This window comes from Nothobranchius furzeri, chromosome 13 (genome assembly GCF_043380555.1).
Source record: "Nothobranchius furzeri strain GRZ-AD chromosome 13, NfurGRZ-RIMD1, whole genome shotgun sequence".
NCBI classification, from domain to species: Eukaryota; Metazoa; Chordata; class Actinopteri; order Cyprinodontiformes; family Nothobranchiidae; genus Nothobranchius; species Nothobranchius furzeri.
In genome coordinates, this window is record NC_091753.1 from 55,632,041 (window position 1) to 55,650,792 (window position 18,752).

General features: G+C 49.6%; 1 protein-coding gene across 3 annotated transcripts in view; it reads left to right on the top strand.

Annotated features, from left to right (window-relative positions):
* LOC107379929 (diacylglycerol kinase delta) overlaps window positions 1–18,340 on the top strand; it is a 21,895-nt gene extending 3,555 nt beyond the window's left edge. The window contains exons 2-30 of one of the 3 annotated variants that reach the window (XM_015950894.3): window positions 1,517–1,627; window positions 1,748–1,828; window positions 8,030–8,134; window positions 8,211–8,343; window positions 8,455–8,561; window positions 9,001–9,126; window positions 9,206–9,308; window positions 9,399–9,561; window positions 9,634–9,742; window positions 9,817–9,956; window positions 10,036–10,120; window positions 10,208–10,302; window positions 10,376–10,475; window positions 10,589–10,895; window positions 10,966–11,196; window positions 11,273–11,348; window positions 11,465–11,575; window positions 11,727–11,823; window positions 11,898–12,005; window positions 13,242–13,355; window positions 13,433–13,567; window positions 13,645–13,799; window positions 13,874–13,979; window positions 15,505–15,597; window positions 15,744–15,863; window positions 15,956–16,073; window positions 16,152–16,282; window positions 16,446–16,545; window positions 16,625–18,340. In XM_015950894.3, the coding sequence (XP_015806380.1) occupies window positions 1,517–1,627; window positions 1,748–1,828; window positions 8,030–8,134; window positions 8,211–8,343; window positions 8,455–8,561; window positions 9,001–9,126; window positions 9,206–9,308; window positions 9,399–9,561; window positions 9,634–9,742; window positions 9,817–9,956; window positions 10,036–10,120; window positions 10,208–10,302; window positions 10,376–10,475; window positions 10,589–10,895; window positions 10,966–11,196; window positions 11,273–11,348; window positions 11,465–11,575; window positions 11,727–11,823; window positions 11,898–12,005; window positions 13,242–13,355; window positions 13,433–13,567; window positions 13,645–13,799; window positions 13,874–13,979; window positions 15,505–15,597; window positions 15,744–15,863; window positions 15,956–16,073; window positions 16,152–16,282; window positions 16,446–16,535 (3,450 nt within the window). In that variant the 3' untranslated portion in view covers window positions 16,536–16,545; window positions 16,625–18,340. The other 2 variants (XM_070543645.1, XM_054742415.2) reach the window with 2 other exon arrangements.
* Window positions 18,341–18,752: the final 412 nt, after the last annotated feature.

Sequence of the window (18,752 nt, forward strand, 5' to 3'; positions counted from 1 at the left end):
AGCTTTCATAATGTTTTAGCGTGATAGAATGCTCTGCGTTATAATAATCTGTGGGAAGCGTTCTGCAGTAAAAAAAAGAAGAAAGAAAGAAAAACAGCATCAACGCAGCTTTTTTTCTAACAGAGCGTATTTTTCGAGCGGCAGATGAAATTTACGAACACTATATTAATTGGATGCGTTTGTAAATTTAATCTGCCGCTCTGAAAATGCGCTCTTGTGCAATTAGAAAAAAAAACAGCATTCTAATTTTCTAACTGCAGAGCGCATTTTCAGAGCGGCAGATTAAATAAACGCCCCCAGTTAATAAAGCGTTTGTAAATTTAATCTGCCGCTCTGAAAATGTGCTCTCCAGTTAGAAAAACCCAGCAGTGAATGCTGGATTTTTTTTTAACTGCAGAGCGAATTTATTCACAGAAAAATGGAATGCTGCCGTTTTCGTGAGAATAAACGAATGGTCTCTGACATCAAAGTGGACATAAAACGGCGTATTAGAATAGGGGCACATGTTTCAATCAGCAGTTTGAGAATTTGTTTATATTATAAACCACACAGACCTGAACTGAGCTAACGGTGCGTGAGAAGCAGGCAGGTGCTGCTGCGTTCAAGTGTTTCAGTTTTTTTTAATGAATTTGATTAAAAATAAAGGCGCCCGGCCCGGCCCGTGTCCGAGGTAATTACACAGTCGTTGGCCCTCGGGCCGGGCCGACCCGCGGCCCTAGGGCTTCAGTGCAGGGCTCTAAGCTGTGGCTACAAGGTAGCTCATCACCACTGGGATAATATTGGGTAAATGGTAAATGGCCTGTATTTGATATAGCGCCTTCTAGAGTCCTGGAACCCCCAAGGCGCTTTACAACACAACCAGTCATTCACCCATTCACACACTGATGGGGATGAGCTACGATGTAGCCACAGCTGCCCTGGGGCGCACTGACAGAGGCGAGGCTGCCGAGCACTGGCGCCACCGGTCCCTCCGACCACCACCAGCAGGCAACGTGGGTTAAGTGTCTTGCCCAAGGACACAACGACAGACTGAGTGGGGATCGAACCTGCAACCTTCCGATTTCAGAGCGAGCACTTAACTCCTGAGCCACCGTCACCCCGGGTGAATGATTGTGTTGTAAAGCGCCTTGGGGGGTTCCAGGACTCTAGAGGGCGCTATATCAAACACAGATTTACTATAAACAAAATGATTGGTTTGAAGCATCACTTCAGTCATGGTGATGAAGATGATGTGGTGGTGATGATGGTGGCTTAGGGGTTAGGAGTTTTCCCCATAATCGGTGGGTTGCCGGATTGAACTCAGGCTCTGTCCATGTCAGTCGTGCCCTTGGGCAAGACACTCAACCCCTCCTTGCCTGCTGCTGGTGGCTGGAGGGACCAGCGGCTCCTGTCAGTGTGCCCCGAGGCAGCAGACTAGGAAAAGTACCAGTTACTGTGATGATGATGATTTTGGTGGTGATGAGAAAGATGATGATGATGATCACAGCGGTAATGATGAGGCTCCTCCCCCTCGTAGACGGTGCTGAAGGAGGGAACCCTTTTGAAACAGACCAACTCGTTTCAGCGCTGGAAGAGACGTTACTTCAAGCTGAGAGGAAGGACGCTGTATTACGCTCAGACCAGCAAGGTGAGTCCTCATGTAGAATTAGGGCAGAGCCTACGTTTGTCCCACACTTGAAACGAGAAACTGATTTGGGTCCGGGTCATTGATTTCTGATCAGTCAGCTGATTTATTTTGCTTCGGCAGTCGATCATCTTTGATGAGGTGGACCTGACGGATGCCAGCGTAGCCGAGTCCAGCACCAAGAACGTCAACAACAGCTTCACGGTGAGTCCTCACAGCAGATCCATCCATTGTTAAAGGTACTCCCAGCCGGTATGGAGCTTGTGGTCAGCTGACAGATCAATCATTCAGGATGAACAACTGTGGAAGAGGGCCAAACAGACCCAACTGAGTTTCCAGGTGATTCCGTGTCACCTGTACGCTTTTGTAGAGACTTTATCATCATCGCTAATGAAACAGCTGATGGATCTGGTCACTGGCTGCTGTTACTTAAAGGTGCATTATGGAAGTGTGACAGCCAAAACATGTATAGAAATAATAAATGTCTTCTTCATACATTCTCCTGCAATGCCCTGGTCCTGTAGAATGAGCCCTGGCATTTTTACTGTGATTGTCTGTTTTTCTGTAAAATCACAGAAAAAGAGAGATGCTCGGGTCGAGCAGGCTGCTTCATGCGCGTTCACGCTCAGGCATCGCCCGTAGCATTTGCTATCCGTAGCTTTAGCAGCAGAGAGAGAGGCAGTGCCACTTTGTCGCTGTTCCTAACGCCTAGTGACAAAGCTAGCTACATTTCTGAGGACCCTTAGCTACTTTCTGTAGAACTTTCTTCTAGATATTTCCTGCAAATTAGCAACAAAATAGACATTTTCACTCCGAACCGTTCTTTGGGTTGACGTTGTTTCAGCTGTCATCAAGGATATAAAAGTTACAGATACAAAAGACGTCACTGGAGACAGCTCACCTAGTAAGATGTTGGACTCTCGAGCTGAAGACCCAGGTTTGATTCTGGGTGTGAACATAGTTTATTTAGAGTTTCTTTTTTACATTAATGGTATATTTTTTTACAGTAAGATGCCCAAATTTTTATTTGAGACTCGCTGAACGGCATTGAATTCACAGATAAAAAAGATGTGGGTTCAACTTTCATTTTGGAACAATTTTTCAAGCAAGGGAAGGGAATGATCTGAGCATGCAGGAGGACTGACCCATCATAAACCTTTGTCGGCTGTGCTGAAGAGAAAGGTACAGAACCAAATTATTTAATTAATTAGCTGCGCGTTCTCCTGTCCTCTGTCCTCCGGGCCACACACACACACACACACACACACACATGACTGTCTCAGCTGTTATTTTCGTTAAGGAGTGTGCACGTACAGCATGCGCGCCTCGTGCACGAGCCTACTATTGAAGCTGCCGTTACGCTTTTGGCCTGAGGGGGCAATCACGAGCATAAAAATTCAAAAGTCCGTAAAGTCCCTTTAAACAGAAATGTTATAAAAGTGTTCCTAAAAATTAATAAACTGAATAATAATGAACTTGATCTTTAATGGCACCCCAACACGTGCGTGTACTACAGAGAGGCTTTCGTCAGACGAGTCTTAAGAACAGCTGGAGTACATTCATGGATCTGAGTACTCGGAATACTTGAGTCCTAAAATATTACAGCTTAAACGTGAACAAACCCAAGATGCTGATGGACATCAAACTCCAGCAGGATAAAAACACAACTCCTCTCCTTGCCTGGGAGCAACAGGTACGTTCACCTGTGACCGTTTGACCTGCAGAAGGTCGCTTCGCTGACTAAATCGGAACAAGCGTCGGCAACAGGACCCAGTTTAATAAAGGTTTAGACACAAAGAGGAAAACAACTCTTCCTTCCTGTCTGGTGGAACTAAATGTAAAAAGAATAAGAGAAGGATGCAGAAGTCGGCACACACATATGCCTCACTGTGACCTTTGACCTGGTGTGTTTAGCACACAGATCAGCAGGTCCAATCAGAGAGCAAGCCTGCTTCCTGAAAAGGGGCATCCACCAGTCGGCTGAAAGGCTTCAGTCTGAACTGAATAAGTTCAGCCTCGTGTGTGTGTGTGTGTGTGTGTGTGTGTGTGTGTGTGTGTGTGTGTGTGTGTGTGTGTGTGTGTGTGTGTGTGTCAGAGAGGACACTGGTCATAAGACAGTATTTATAACCAGCAGGATGTTTTCCCACAAACCTTCTATGTGTGTTTGTTGGTGCAACGTCAGCAGAGAGGAAGTGGGTGTGTTTGCCTGAGTGTGTGTGTGTGTGTGTGTGTGGTGGTGGTGGTGGGGGGGATTATAGTGTGAGAGGGAACAGACAGCGAGTTGGTCAGAGCAGCAGACCAGAACCAGACTCAGAAGGAAAACCCTTTGAAGGATCCAGATTGAGACGGACACGGTAAGAGCTGATTGGTCCTCTGGGCTCCTGATCTGAACCGTCGCAGCATGAAAAACTTTTGTTATTTTTAAAAGCCAGATGATTTCTTCTGGAATTGATTTCAGATGACCAAAAACTGGTAGAGCTAAACCTTTGTTTGGGGTCTATTAATTGCTCATTTATGTCTGATTTTCAAGACGTTATCTTCAATCGTTAAATTAAGCAGGATCATTGTTGTTGGGTCCCCGAACATTCATACTGATGACGAGTCTAACCGTGTTACTCAGGAGCATCCTGGACCCTTCAGAGGTCGCCATGCGTGTCTCTACTGCCTCTGTAAACACTCCAAACATGAATAAAAATATCCTTCTGTTTTCTCTCAGTTTAGGTTTCAGGTATTATGTGCTTTAAAATGTCCCCGATTGTGACATCACAATCAGGGGGTGAGTGGGCGTGGCCAGCAACAGCTTGTTTGTCAAAGCGCTGAAGCAGCTCATTCTGGAGGTGTTGACGTACAGTAATTATCTCGCCTCAAACACCAGGAAGACGGAGACCATGAGCGTCCCTCCACCCGGATGTCTCACACACACCCCCAGTCCCAGTGTGAGGAATCTGGGTGTGATGCATCACATTCCTGATTATTTTAATTCTCCGCTCAGTTTCAACACATTAAACCTCTCCTGCTTTTTTCGTTTGAGGAAATTTTCTAAACTGGTTTGAAACATGCTTAAATCTGCTGGTTTAGAGGATTACTTATGCTTTTGTAACATCATGTTTAGATTATTGTAGCGAGGACAAGTTCACTGGACTAGACTAAACCTCTCACCTCCAAGCTGACCAGAACACTGCAGCCAGACTACTGACCTGAACCAGTTAGCGTTCCCACGTCTCTCCTGTCCAGCCTCTCGTTTAGTTCAGGATTCATTCTAACTTGGTTTTATTTATATATATATATATATATATATATATATATATATATATATATATATATATATATATATATATGTCGATGATTTACCCACAGAGTTCTGAATGGCCCGGCCCATCCGTCTGTGTTCAGGAGCCCAGATGGGCTCTGGCTTTGGCTGGTTGGTCTTACTGTTTTCTGTTTTATTATACAGCTGCCTACATGTGTGTGAAAGGTTCCTGATAAATATGCGCTACTAACTTACGTAAGAAGCTCCTCTGGTCCTTCGCCAGAGGAGCTGAAGTATACAGACACATGATCCTCAGGAGGCCTTAACCAGCTGCGTCACTTTCCACATATTTTCCTTTTGGGTCTATTTTTGTTTCTGGAGAACAGCAGCTTCATTGTTAAACATCTGAATAGGAAATGGGCCAGAAACACATCGCGTCCTGAGATGCAGAACACAATGCTGTTTTTCTCTAGAGTTTGATCGGGTCCTCGCACTGAAACAGAAGTCCTGGAACACTTTGAGCATCCTGGAAACCCTAAACCTTGTTTGGAATTGCTAAACGTGGATGATATTCAGAAATCAGATGTTTAGAGTTTCAGATGCTCCCTGAAATTAGCATGGACCTGGTTGGTGGATCCCGTCTGCAACTCGATGCAATCTTCTGGGTTCCTCATATAGGAAACCTTTTACTGATTGGCTTAATGAACTGAACTGTACTGGAATGTTTACTTTGTAAAGCGTCCTGAGTGATTCTTGTCGTGATTTGGTGCTTTATAAATAAACTTAATTGAATTGGTTGGTGGATCCTGATTGGCGGATCATCCTGGTGGGTGGATCCTCCTGGTTGGTGGATCCTGGTTGGCGGGATCATCCTTGTTGGTGGATCCTGGTTGGTGGATCCTGGTTGGTGGATCCTGGTTGGCGGATCATCCTGGTGGGTGGATCCTGGTTGGTGGATCCTGGTTGGCGTATCATCCTGGTGGGTGGATCCTCCTGGTTGGTGGATCCTCCTGGTTGGCCGGATTAGGGCTGCTCAATTAATCGAATTTTAATCACGATTACGATCTTAGTTTTGAACGATTATAAAAAACAAAACAAGCCGATTATTTGCTCCTCCCGCTTGCGCTGCCCTGAGTTGCAAATGAAGCGCTCCTCCACAGTGTTGCCAACTTAGCGACTTTGACGCTATTTCTAGCAGCTTTTCAGACCCCCTTCTTGACTTTTTAATCCTAAAAGTACCTAGCGAACATCTCAGAAACATCTCTGCTAACCCTTAGCTACTTTCTGGATAATTGTCGTCGACATTTCCTGCAGGTTAGCTAAACACTCCGCCTGTGCTCCGGACCGTTCTTCACAACATTAGGAAAGGGAATGATGCAGTGATGCGTCGGTCGCTAAAGACAGCTCTCGGAGCCTGCTCCTTGTTGGAGTAACCAGAGTGAGTGACACACACACCGCACCTGCGGTCTCCTGAGCAGCTAAAAACAGCTAAATGTGCGCGTGCAGCGTGCTAAACACACGTGCAGCTTGCCCGATTGCTGTGAGACCGGGGTGGGGGGGTGGGGGGTGCAGCTGTGGTTGGGACAATTATTACATTAACTGATGGGCCTGTAAATAAATAGTTTATAAATAAGGTAGAAATAAGTTCCTCACGCTGATAACTAATCTCTCTGAGGACACTGTGCTAGTGCACTCTCCTACAGCACCTTGACACGACTCAATAAATGTTATGTAACATTTTGTGAACATGAATTTATTTGCATTTATTTGTTATAAATGCCTCTGTATAATTCTTGCTGTCAGTATTTGCAAGATATTGGTATTTGGGTCTGTACTGGTTAGACTTAAATGAGTTAAACCAAGGTCTATAGCCCTTGGGTCATAGACTATGAGCTATAAGTATATTGGTCTTTTTATCCTGGGAATCAGGAGTTCTTTTAGTGATCATCTTGTTTCTTATTTTTGTCCTGATTGTGCCCTGAGCAGTTTTATGACTGAATAAAAACAAATAAAATCAACATAAATTGAAAAATCGTCCTAAATAATCGTGATCTCAATTTCAGTCACCATAATCGTGATTATTATTTTTGCCATAATCGAGCAGCCCTAGGCGGGATCATCCTGGTTGGTGGATCCTGGTTGGTGGATCCTGGTTGGTGGATCCTGATTGGCGAATCATCCTGGTTGGTGGATCTTGATTGGTGGATCCTGATTGGCGGATCATCCTGGTTGGTGGATCTTGATTGGTGGATCCTGGTTGGTGGATCATCCTGGTGGGTGGATCCTCCTGGTTGGCGGGATCATCCTTGTTGGTGGATCCTGGTTGGCGGGATCATCCTGGTTGGTGGATCCTGGTTGGCGGATCCTGAATGGTGGATCCTGGTTGGCAGATCCTGAATGGTGGATCCTGGTTGGCGGATCATCCTGGTGGGTGGATCCTCCTGGTTGGTGGATCCTCCTGGTTGGTGGATCCTGGTTGGTGGATCCTGGGTAGCAGATCACCCTGGTTGGTGGATCCTGGTTGGTGGATCATCCTGGTTGGTGGATCCTCCTTGTTGGTGGATCCTGATTGGTGGATCCTGGTTGGCGGATCATCCTGGTTGGTGGATCCTGATTGGCGGATCATCCTGGTTGGTGGATCCTGGTTGGTGGAATCTGGTTGGCAGATCATCCTGAATGGTGGATCCTGGTTGGCGGATCCTGGTTGGTGGATCCTGGTTAGCGGATCACCCTGGTTGGTGGATCCTGGTTGGTGGATCATCCTGGTTGGTGGATCCTCCTTGTTGGTGGATCCTGATTGGTGGATCCTGGTTGGCGGATCATCCTGGTTGGTGGATCCTGATTGGCGGATCATCCTGGTTGGTGGATCCTGGTTGGTGGAATCTGGTTGGCAGATCATCCTGGTTGGCGGATCCTGAATGGTGGATCCTGGTTGGCGGATCCTGGTTAGCGGATCACCCTGGTTGGTGGATCCTGGTTGGTGGATCCAGATGAGGATATTTTGTGTGGACGTTTTGTTTTCATTTTCCAAAGGAGTTCACCTTCCCATTCCACGCCAGTTTGGTTGGTGGAAAAGGCCCATTAGACCTGGCTGAAAACCTGGTCCCGGGTATAGGATGGTTAATCAGCTGATGTCACCTGCATGTGTATTCCAGGTGATCACCCCGTGTAGGCGCCTCATTCTTTGTGCAGACAACCGAAAGGAGATGGAGGAGTGGATGCTGGCGCTGCGCAGCGTTCAGAACAGACAAAACTACGAGGTGAGACCAGGTCCAAGTAGCGCCTTAACCAGGCAGGTCACTGAACCTGCATCTCACTTGTGTGCCTGTCTTCCAGTCCACCCAGTACAGCATGGACCACTTCAGTGGGATGCACAACTGGTACGCCTGCTCCCACGCCAGACCTACATACTGCAACGTGTGCAAGGAGGCACTGTCGGGGGTCACATCCCACGGCCTGTCCTGTGAAGGTACACAACCAGACAGCCAGACCGTCACCCACAACACAGCTGTAACCAGTTGAGAGTCTCTAACGTGTGTGTGTGTGCGTGCGTCTGTGTGTGTGTGTGTGTGTCATGCAGTGTGTAAATTTAAGGCTCACAAGCGCTGTGCGGTCCGAGCCACCAACAACTGTAAGTGGACGACTCTGGCGTCTATCGGGAAGGACATCATTGAGGACGAGGACGGGGTAGGGCACACATACACCCCTCCACCTGTGTTGTCTGACCTTTCACCTTCCTCCTTATGCTGATGACGTCAGTGTGTTTATGGACAGACCAGGGTGAGGTTTATGTTCAGGGAGAAGCGTTATCTAATAGCTTCTTCTGTCAGTGTTAATAGTGTTTCCACTGTTACCTTCACAAAGTAATCTGATTACTCATTTAAAAGGCTTGCTGACACATACTAACCCCAGTAGGGACTGGAGTCAGCTTGGCTGTCATCGCAGTGGAAAACCAGCCTGGACACCTGACTCGATCGATAATATTTCAACATTTTATGGTCAAATCACTGAATTCGCTTGTCTCCTGTCTGGACCTGGTTCTGGAGTTTTCAGGGACTCCAGGTGGACGGGACGAAAGTTAGAGTTTAACCTTTAAGGTGTGTCTAAGGTCAGCTGATCTCCTCAGGTGTCCATGCCTCACCAGTGGCTGGAGGGAAATCTCCCAGTGTCGGCTAAGTGCAGCGTCTGTGAGAAGACATGTGGGAGTGTCCTCCGGCTCCAGGACTGGAGGTGTCTCTGGTGCAAAGCCATGGTGAGACACACACATGTGCACGCACGCACACACACACACAAGCTCTGGTCTGCTGAATCTCAGGGTGCTCTGTCTGCAGGTGCACTCAGGCTGTAAGGAGCAGCTGTCCTCCAAATGTCCTCTAGGTCAGTGCAAAGTGTCCATCATTCCTCCCACGGGGCTCAACAGCATCGACTCTGATGGTAAGTTCCTGGCTGTCCCCGGTGGTCAAAGGCTGTCACTACAGAAGACAACATGACTATGAGCCCATATGTGGGACTGTGCGTGTCCAGGTTTCTGGAAGGCGTCCTGTCCTCCGTCCTGCACCAGTCCTCTGCTCGTCTTTGTTAACTCTAAAAGCGGAGACAATCAGGGAGTGAAGTTCCTGCGACGCTTCAAACAGCTGCTGAACCCAGCTCAGGTGTTTGACCTCATGAACGGAGGACCTCACCTGGGGTAAGCAGCACACTGACAGCATGTTTCAGATGAAGCGCGTGAGTGGAAACGGTGAACCTGTCTGTCCCTCAGCCTCCGGTTATTTCAGAAGTTTGACACGTTCAGGATCCTGGTTTGTGGAGGAGACGGCAGCGTTGGCTGGGTTCTGTCCGAGATTGATGCTCTAACTCTGCACAAACAGGTAGCAGATGTCAGGTTAACCGCTCCCCTCCGGGTTAACGAGCTTAACGAGGTGAGCCTGTCTCCTTGTTTCAGTGCCAGCTGGGCGTTCTTCCTCTGGGGACCGGGAACGACCTGGCTCGAGTCCTGGGCTGGGGTTCAGCCTGTGACGATGACACACAGCTGCCTCAGATACTGGAGAAACTAGAGAGAGCCAGCACCAAGATGTTAGACAGGTGAGCCGGTTCAGACAGGTGTGTGTTCTGTGGTCCAGGTGATGCTATAAACACCTGTCCTCCTGACCCCATCCTTCAGGTGGAGCATCATGGTCTATGAGACGAAGTTTCCTCGACAACCCTCCACCTCTACTGTCACAGAAGACTGCAGCGATGACTCTGAGGTAGTGTGACATCATTTCCTGATTACCTGGAGTCAGCTGCTTCCTGCCCTGGAACAGATCCTAAGAACCTTTCGTGTTCTGATTCAGGTCCAGCAGATTCTCACCTACGAGGACTCAGTAGCCATCCACCTGACGAAGATCCTGACCTCAGACCAGCACTCTGTCGTCATCTCCTCTGCCAGGTAGAGCGTCCTCGCTGTCACGGGTCTACCTGCGGCACACCTGCAGTTCTGAAAAGCTGCTGTACTTTTCCAGGGTCCTGTGTGAGACGGTGAAGGACTTTGTGGCTCGAGTCGGGAAAGCTTATGAAAGGAACACGGAGAGTTCAGAGGAGTCCGAAGCCATGGCCAAGAAGGTACTGGACACCGTTTAAAACTGTTCTGGGATCTGGTCTAACCAAACTCATCAGATAGAGGCGTTTCTGCTGTGTCAGGGTCCGGTTTCTGATGAGTCATATTTGTGTTTTAGTGTGGCGTTCTGAAGGAGAAACTGGACTCCTTGCTGAAGACCCTGAATGAGGAGTCTCAGGGCTCGTCAGCACCTCCCTCTTCTCCTCACCGGAACATCGCTGAAGGTCAGGAGGAGCCAGAGGTGGTCCACCCACCTCCTCGTCTCCGTCCTGCTATTCCTCCTTACATCTTATCCAACTCTCCCGCTGGTTCACCTCGGACTACTCCCGCCGCGGCAGCCATCTTTAAACCTCGAGAGCAGCTGATGCTGAGAGCCAACAGCCTGAAGAAGGCGATCCGACAGATCATCGAGCACACGGAGAAAGGTGGGTCGCCTGGCCGTGAGGTGGATCATGGTGAAACCAGGTATGACCGTCGTGCTTGTCTGTGTTCCAGCTGTGGACGAGCAGAACGCTCAGACTCAGCAGCAGCAGGTGTATTCCGTGGGTCGGGCGGAGCCACAGGTGGGTCTGGTGGAGGAAGATGAGGAGGAGGAGGAAGGGAAAAACCCCTGTGAGAAGCAAATCAGTAAAGGCAGCCTATCACGAGGAAGCACTGCTTCACTTCCTGCTCAGACAGGAAGTCGAGAAAACATGCCCATGCTCAACACAAAGATCTTCTTTCCTGGTGAGATGGTTTCTGGTGTCTCCTTCAGTCATTTACCTGTGCTACCTTTTCAGACCTCCATGTTTGTTTGTTTTAGGCTCTCTAACCAGCAGCTCGATCATCAGTCGTCTGCTGGTCAACGCCGACCCGTTCAGCTGCGACGCCGACAACATGTGAGCTTCTGACTGCACACCTGTGTACCTGCACGGTGGAGGCATGTTTGTCACTGTGTGTGTGTGTGTGTGTGTGTGTGTGTGTGTGTGTGTGTGTGTGTGTGTGTGTGTTTCAGGGACTGCTATACGGAGAAGTGTGTCATGAACAACTACTTTGGAATCGGATTGGACGCTAAGATCTCTCTGGACTTCAACAACAAGAGAGACGAGCACCCAGAGAAGTGCAGGTACCACAGAGACACCAGCAGGAGTCAGGAGTTCCTCCCGTTGCTCCTCCTGGGCCTCCTAGCCCTAGCTTTAACCCTCCACCATCTGTCCTCTTCTTCATGGTCTGGTGGAGCCGTGAAGGTCCAGACCCTGATCTGTTTGTTTCCTCAGGAGTCGGACCAAGAACATGATGTGGTACGGGGTGTTGGGAACCAGAGAGCTGCTGCACAGAACCTACAAGAACCTGGAACAGAGAGTCCTGCTGGAGGTCAGAACCAGAACCGCTTCACGTTTAGGATGTGCTGAAGGTCAAAGGTCAGTAACTGTTTCTGTTGGCTGCAGTGCGACGGACGTCCCATCCCTCTGCCTCGTCTGCAAGGAATCGCTGTCCTCAACATCCCGAGTTACGCGGGGGGAACCAACTTCTGGGGCGGGACCAAGGAGGACGATGTGAGGACCATGTTCATCTGTCTGTCCACCTGCTTATCTGTCTGCCTTCCCCTGTCCTTCTGTCTGTCTCTCCCCCTGTCTGTCCCCCTTTCTACCTGTCTGTCCCTCCTCCTGTCCACCTGTCTGTCTCCCTTTCTACCTGTCTGTCTCTCCCCATCTGTCTCCCTTTCTACCTGTCTGTCTCTCCCCCTGTCCACCTGTTTATCTGTCTGCCTTCCCCTGTCCTTCTGTCTGTCTCTCCCCCTGTCCACCTGTCTGTCTCCCTTTCTACCTGTCTGTCTCTCCCCCTGTCCACCTGTCTGTCTCTTGCCCTGTCCACCTGTCTGTCTCCCTTTTTTCCTGTCTGTCTCTCCACCTGTCTGTCTACCTTTCTACCTGTCTGTCTCTCCCCCGTCCACCTGTCGGACTCTTGTCCTGTCCACCTGTGTCTACCTTTCTACCTGTCTGTCTCTTGCCCTGTCCACCTGTCTGTCTCCCTTTCTTCCTGTCTGTCTCTCCACCTGTCTGTCTCCCTTTCTACCTGTCTGTCTCTCCCCGTCTGTCTCCCTTTCTACCTATCTGTCTCTCCCCCTGTCCACCTGTTTATCTGTCTGCCTTCCCCTGTCCTTCTGTCTGTCTCTCCCCCGTCCACCTGTCTGTCTCCCTTTCTACCTGTCTGTCTCTCCCCCTGTCCACCTGTCTCTTGCCCTGTCCACCTGTCTGTCTCCCTTTCTTCCTGTCTGTCTCTCCACCTGTCTGTCTACCTTTCTACCTGTCTGTCTCTCCCCGGTCCACCTGTCTGTCTCTCCCCGGTCCACCTGTCTCTACCTTTCTACCTGTCTGTCTCTTGCCCTGTCCACCTGTCTGTCTCCCTTTCTTGCTGTCTGTCTCTCCACCTGTCTGTCTCCCTTTCTACCTGTCTGTCTCTCCCCCTGTCTGCCTACCTTTCTACCTGTCTGTCTCTCCCCCTGTCCACCTGTCTGTATCTTGCCCTGTCCACCTGTCTGTCTCCCTTTCAACCTGGCGGTCTCTTGCCCTGTCCACCTGTCTGTCTCCCTTTCTACCTGTCTGTCTCTCCCCCTGTCCACCTGTCTCTCTCCCTTTCTACCTGTCTGTCCCCCCCCCGTCCACAGCCCATTGATGAGGCGACCCCCACAGACCCTCTAACTGTTGATTCCCAAAGCTGAGAAGGTGAAAAGCTTTGGGCACGCTGAGATCAGCTGACTGGTGATGTCCCAGCGTCTTTCTGTCTTTCAGACCTTTGCTGCTCCGTCCTTTGATGATAAGATCCTGGAGGTCGTTGCTGTCTTCGGCAGCATGCAGATGGCGGTGTCAAGGGTCATCAACCTGCAACACCACCGCATCGCCCAGGTACCTGTCTCAGTGTTGGACAGTTAGCAGGGACTGGTCCACCTGTCTCTCCCTCTGACCATGTCTTCCTCTTTCAGTGTCGGACAGTAAAGATCACCATCCTGGGGGACGAAGGGGTCCCGGTCCAGGTGGACGGGGAGGCCTGGATCCAGCCTCCTGGTTACATTAAGATCATACATAAAAACCGGACCCAGACCCTGACCAGAGACCGGGTAAGTTCTGCAGCGGGCTGTTGGGTCTGGTTGTTCTGGTCCTGGTCTGATCTCCAGTGGGTCTGTGTGTCTTCCAGGCGTTTGAGAACACCCTGAAGTCCTGGGAGGACAAGCAGAAGTGTGAGTTCCCTCGCTCCCAGCCCGCCCAGTCCTCCCAGCCAGAGACGGTCTCTGAGGAAGAGTCATCGCGGATCAGCGAGCTCGGTCAGGCGGCTGGAGCCCTCATCCTCAGGTAGCAACCAAACCCCCACACTACTCACCCGTCCCTCATCCCATTGACTCCCTCCCTGTCTCTGGTGTCTTCAGTATCCGTGAGGTGGCCCAGTCTCACCACAGCATGGAACAGGAACTGGCTCACGCCGTCAACGCCAGCTCCAAGGCTATGGACGTGGTATACGCCAAGAGTCCCGGGGTGAGACCTCTTTACTGTCCTCTACTGTGGACGTCTGTCTCAGCAGACCGGCCTGTCACAAGCTGATGATTCAGTTCAGACTCTAATTCAGATCCAGGACCGGACAGAACCATAGCGAACCAGTCTCGTAGTTCTACCGGGTCTGAACCCAGACAGCAAGTGATTTTCCTCTCTGGACCGTCTTACATCATGACTACACACAGAGACACCTCCAGAGGGAGTAGGGAACGGTGTGTTGGACCCATCGACATATCAATATTGGACAATGGGTTTCCATAGGCTCCAATAACACGTTTTTGAAGATAAATGGGAGGTGGCCACCACCGCCATTTTAACCGTGTCACAGGTTCCGTCAAGCCCAGACAATTCCACAAAAGAGAAGAGAGGTGGAGCTGAGGGTGGGGCTGTAAGGCTGGGATCAACTGACGACACCCGGTCGAACTAGCTACAAGCTAACCCAAAGCTAACACGGAGGTGGGAGCTAAGCTAACGGAGGTAGCAACCTAGCTACAACCGGAGTTAGCTGTGCACAACACCAGAGCTTCTGAGTCAGAGATACGCCGGGCTGACCGCTGGGTAAAGCCGGGTGGAACACAGAGGTCTCCCGAGAGCTCCAGAAGCCGATAGTGGGAACCCAGCTCCACCAACATGTTATATTTCAACCCATTTTCTAAAGTGCAGCATTATGTTAAATGCACTGGGTTTACCCTATTACATTTAAATTTCATGGTTAAACAGTACATGTTAAAATCTAAGCTCAGCTCGGCAGTGACCTAAAATACATAAATATCATTTTACTTACCGAAAAATGAAGTGGAGACTCCTTGGACGCTCTATTAGTGCAATTAATGCCACAGCAAGTCATTTTGTCCAACAATTGCACAAAAATATCAAAACAAGAATACACACACACAGAGACTCAAAATCCCGGAGCAGTTTCCAGGCCAGACCGAGGCTCTACTGAGGCCTTTCCCCGGAGCTAGCTCTGTGGTCACGTGGGTCTGATGCTCATTAATTATACAGAATTTTAGGCTTTTAATACACTTAAACAGAAGAGTGAGAGAAAAATTCACCCCCCTCAGAGTTGTCATGAGTGTAAACTAGATCATTTAAACCAAAAACATGTTTTGGTACCAGGCTGTAAACATGTTTATTTCTGCTGTGAAATTGGTATTTTTAACATGGAAGTCAATGAGGATTTGCTCGCTTCTGACACCAGCCCCTAGTGGATGAGGGTGGAACTGCAATTGTTGGTACTTCCGGGATTGCTTCAATTTTTGAGCTGCATTGTGGGGGCCTGGTTGGACCTAAAGCTCTGTGTGTGATGCGTTCATGTGGGCGGAGTTTATACCACCTCCCACAGCATTCCAGCTTGTCTTTTCCCAGCCTTGTTGATCCCTAGGATGAATAAATCTGGTCTAACAGGACACCTTAACACTGTCTTGCCCTACCACCCCACCCTGTCCCATCCTGTCCTCCTGGGATAGTCGGACCGGATCTAACAACAGTATTTCTGTGTTTTCAGGCTCTGACCTGCAGCTCAGTGGTTCAGATGGTCAGTAATGTCAAAGCTTTGCTCAGTGAGACGGAACTGCTCCTGGCTGGAAAGATGTCCATGGTAAGTTAGCTAGATGTTCTGGTTCTGAACCGCAGGAGTCTCGGTTCCTCTCCGACCCTTCTGAGTTTCCGTCTTGCTCTGTGAGAGACCTGGTGAGGGTTCTGGTCCTGACCTGCAGCCCTGACAGACGTTCTGTTGTCCTGCAGCAGCTGGATCCTCCGCAGCAGGAACAGCTGAATGCAGCTCTGGGTTCTGTGGCTCAGCAGCTACGTCGGCTGTCTGATGTCCCCTGGTTGTGTCTCGTCATCGACCCGCTGGACCATGAGGTAGACCTCCACCTTTTGTGTTCTGTAGGGTAGCTCCCGGTTCCGAACCTGGCTCTGTCTTGACCTCCCCGGGCGTACGTGTCTTTCTTCAGGGTCCTCTGATGGACTTTTCTAAGCGCAGCCGGAGCGGTAAGTTCCGTCTGGTCCCAAAGTTCAAGAAGGACAAAAACATCAAGAACAAAGAAATGTCCTCCACTCTGTCCCTGCCAGGTGAGCTGTCCGTCACTCGTGGGTTAACGGTGTTTGAACCGCTTCCTGTCCATCTGAATCACTTCCTGTTTGTCTCAGTTGACCAGTGGGGGACTGAAGAGGTGGGAGCGTGGCTGGACTTTCTCTGTCTCTCTGAGTATAAGGACATATTTACTGGACATGATGTCCGTGGAGCGGAGCTCATCCACCTGGAGAGAAGGGACCTAAAGGTGAGGTCACCAGATACCTGCTGTCTGCATGGACAGGTGTTGGACGAGGGTGGACACCGGGTGGACGTTTGGTCCAGCTGGTGTTTGTTTGGATGTTTGATGGCGACTTGGTGCAGTGAAGGATGACGGTGTCCATCTCACTGACTGTCCTCTTCACCTTCAGGACCTGGGGGTGACTAAGGTAGGTCACATGAAGAGGATCCTGCAGGGCATCAGGGAGCTGACCAGGACCAGCAGTGCCAGCGAGGTCTGACCAGCAGCAGGTCGGTGTTGATCCATTTATCAGTAAACTGGGATGTAGTCCAGGTCTCACCTGTCCCCTTATGTCGTCTTGCTGTCCAGAGACCACTTCCTGCTCTTCTCCGGTCTCTGCTGCGGTTCAGTCACCTGACCTCAGAGGCTGATGTAACGGGACCAGAATCACAACACTGAACACATCTCTCTGGCAAACACCTGTGGACCAGTCTGAAGATCCATCGGTGCCTTCTCTTCTCACCCAAAGAGGATCCTTCAGAACCGACCCGTCTCGACAAGCCCGTGGCCTTCAGTCGGTTCCGCCATCCAGACCTTAGTTCTGGCTCTGAAGACTGTGGTCCGATCTTCAAAGGACAAACTTGGGCATGGGGGGGACGAACTCACCTTTTACATTGTAGGAAACAGGAAGTGATGTCATGGACAATAGGATCGTGTGAGCAACTTAAGTCTGAGTTTCACACTTTGTGGTTTTTGTTGGTTTTGAATCTGGTAAAAGGGTCCCAGACTGTCTGATCTGAGCAGGATCCAGAGTCTTCTCGGAGCCTCGACCGCGTTCAGCCTCAGCTGGAGGAAAGCCGACTGATCCCATATCGGAATTATGTCTCACCGTGTTAGATGTTCATCTCTAAAGCTGCGATTCCTTCAGAATCTACTCAGCATGACTCGATTCGGTTTGGATGGATGGATTTTCATCAGTATCAGGTACCAACTGTCTGGTACCAACCCGGGTTGAAAATACGATATTGGCGAACATTTGTCATTGATGGGTGGAGTCACTGGTTGCTCCAAAGTTTTCCACTAAAAAAGGACAGCGGCTGAGCAGAATGTCCGTCTGCCGTTGCTGGTCTGTGTCGTTTCTGTGATATACCGATCTCACACACACTCACACACACACCAACACATTCTCACACCCAAAGCCTCAATATGACGATTCGGGACGCCCCGGCGCGTCAGGAGACGACGATCAGGGACACGTGGCTCCGCTGGCGTCACTGTTTGACGCGCGCGGTTACACGGACATTATTCCACTATTTAACCTTCCCCTCATCCCAACCCTAACCTTAAGGTCAGTAACTGTGACCTTAAGGTTAAGATTGGGGTGAGGGGAAGGTTAAGTTGTTCACAAGTAGTTCTATTGTCCGTCTCACCACCGGCGTCGAATACCGACGCTCTGGGACGTGTCCCTGATCGTCGTCTCCTGACGCGCTGGGGCGTCCCGAATCGTCATATTGAGGCTTTGGGTGTGAGAATGTGTTTCACACACTCACACACACACACACACACACACACACTATGACGAGCACACCCACCAGAGCCTTGTCCCCGTTGTAATGGAACTCCACCCGAACCGTCATCAGCTTAGTCATACCAAGTGGATCTGTGCTGAGTAGGGACTAATGGAACTGCGGCAAAAGGAACCCACCAGAGAACTGGACCGGGTCTGGTACTGCACCAGTACTCACTCTGGTTCGGACTGAAACTGTATCAGGTGTTGCCTTAAAGACACGTCAGACAGCGGATCAGCTTACCGTTAACCCAACCCGTGTGCGTGTAACCAGACTTCCTGTTGTGATCCGTCTGATCATTGGTTAATCACTTTTACTCCATCAGTGTTTCTGACTTATTCTGACAGATGTATCAGTGCAGATGTGTGTAACTCCCCCTATTCAGTGCCTTGCTCACAGGCACGTTGACTAGTTTGTATATTTATTATATAATTTATCAAGCTGTGGTTGTTGGTGCGCCCCCTGCAGAGCATTCCTGTAAGTGCAGCAACCTAAAAGTAAACCGTTTCTGCAGAAACTGTGTGGCCTCTTCTGTCACCTCCCTGACTTCAGAGCAGCTGAGAGACGACATCATCACCTCCACCTAGATCCATGTGCCTAAACCTCTCACCTACAACCCCCCTTAAAGAGCAAGTCACTCCAAATCAACATTTTTTTTTTTTGCTGATAAACTAATTGAGTGTCTGATCGTGCTGCAGACACGTGTAGTCAATACTTCGGCACTTTAGTGCATCTTAGTTAAAATTTAAATATTCTGCCTAAAACTCAGCGATGCACCGTCGTCAGGTAAAAACTGCACTGCATTTGAATTTAAAACTGCCGTCGCTACTGGCTAAGAGGTACACTATGATGTTAGATGGTACATTATGATGTCACAATGCCGTGTGTGTGTATTTGTTAGCGGCTCCGCCCTCGGTCTGCTAGGCAAC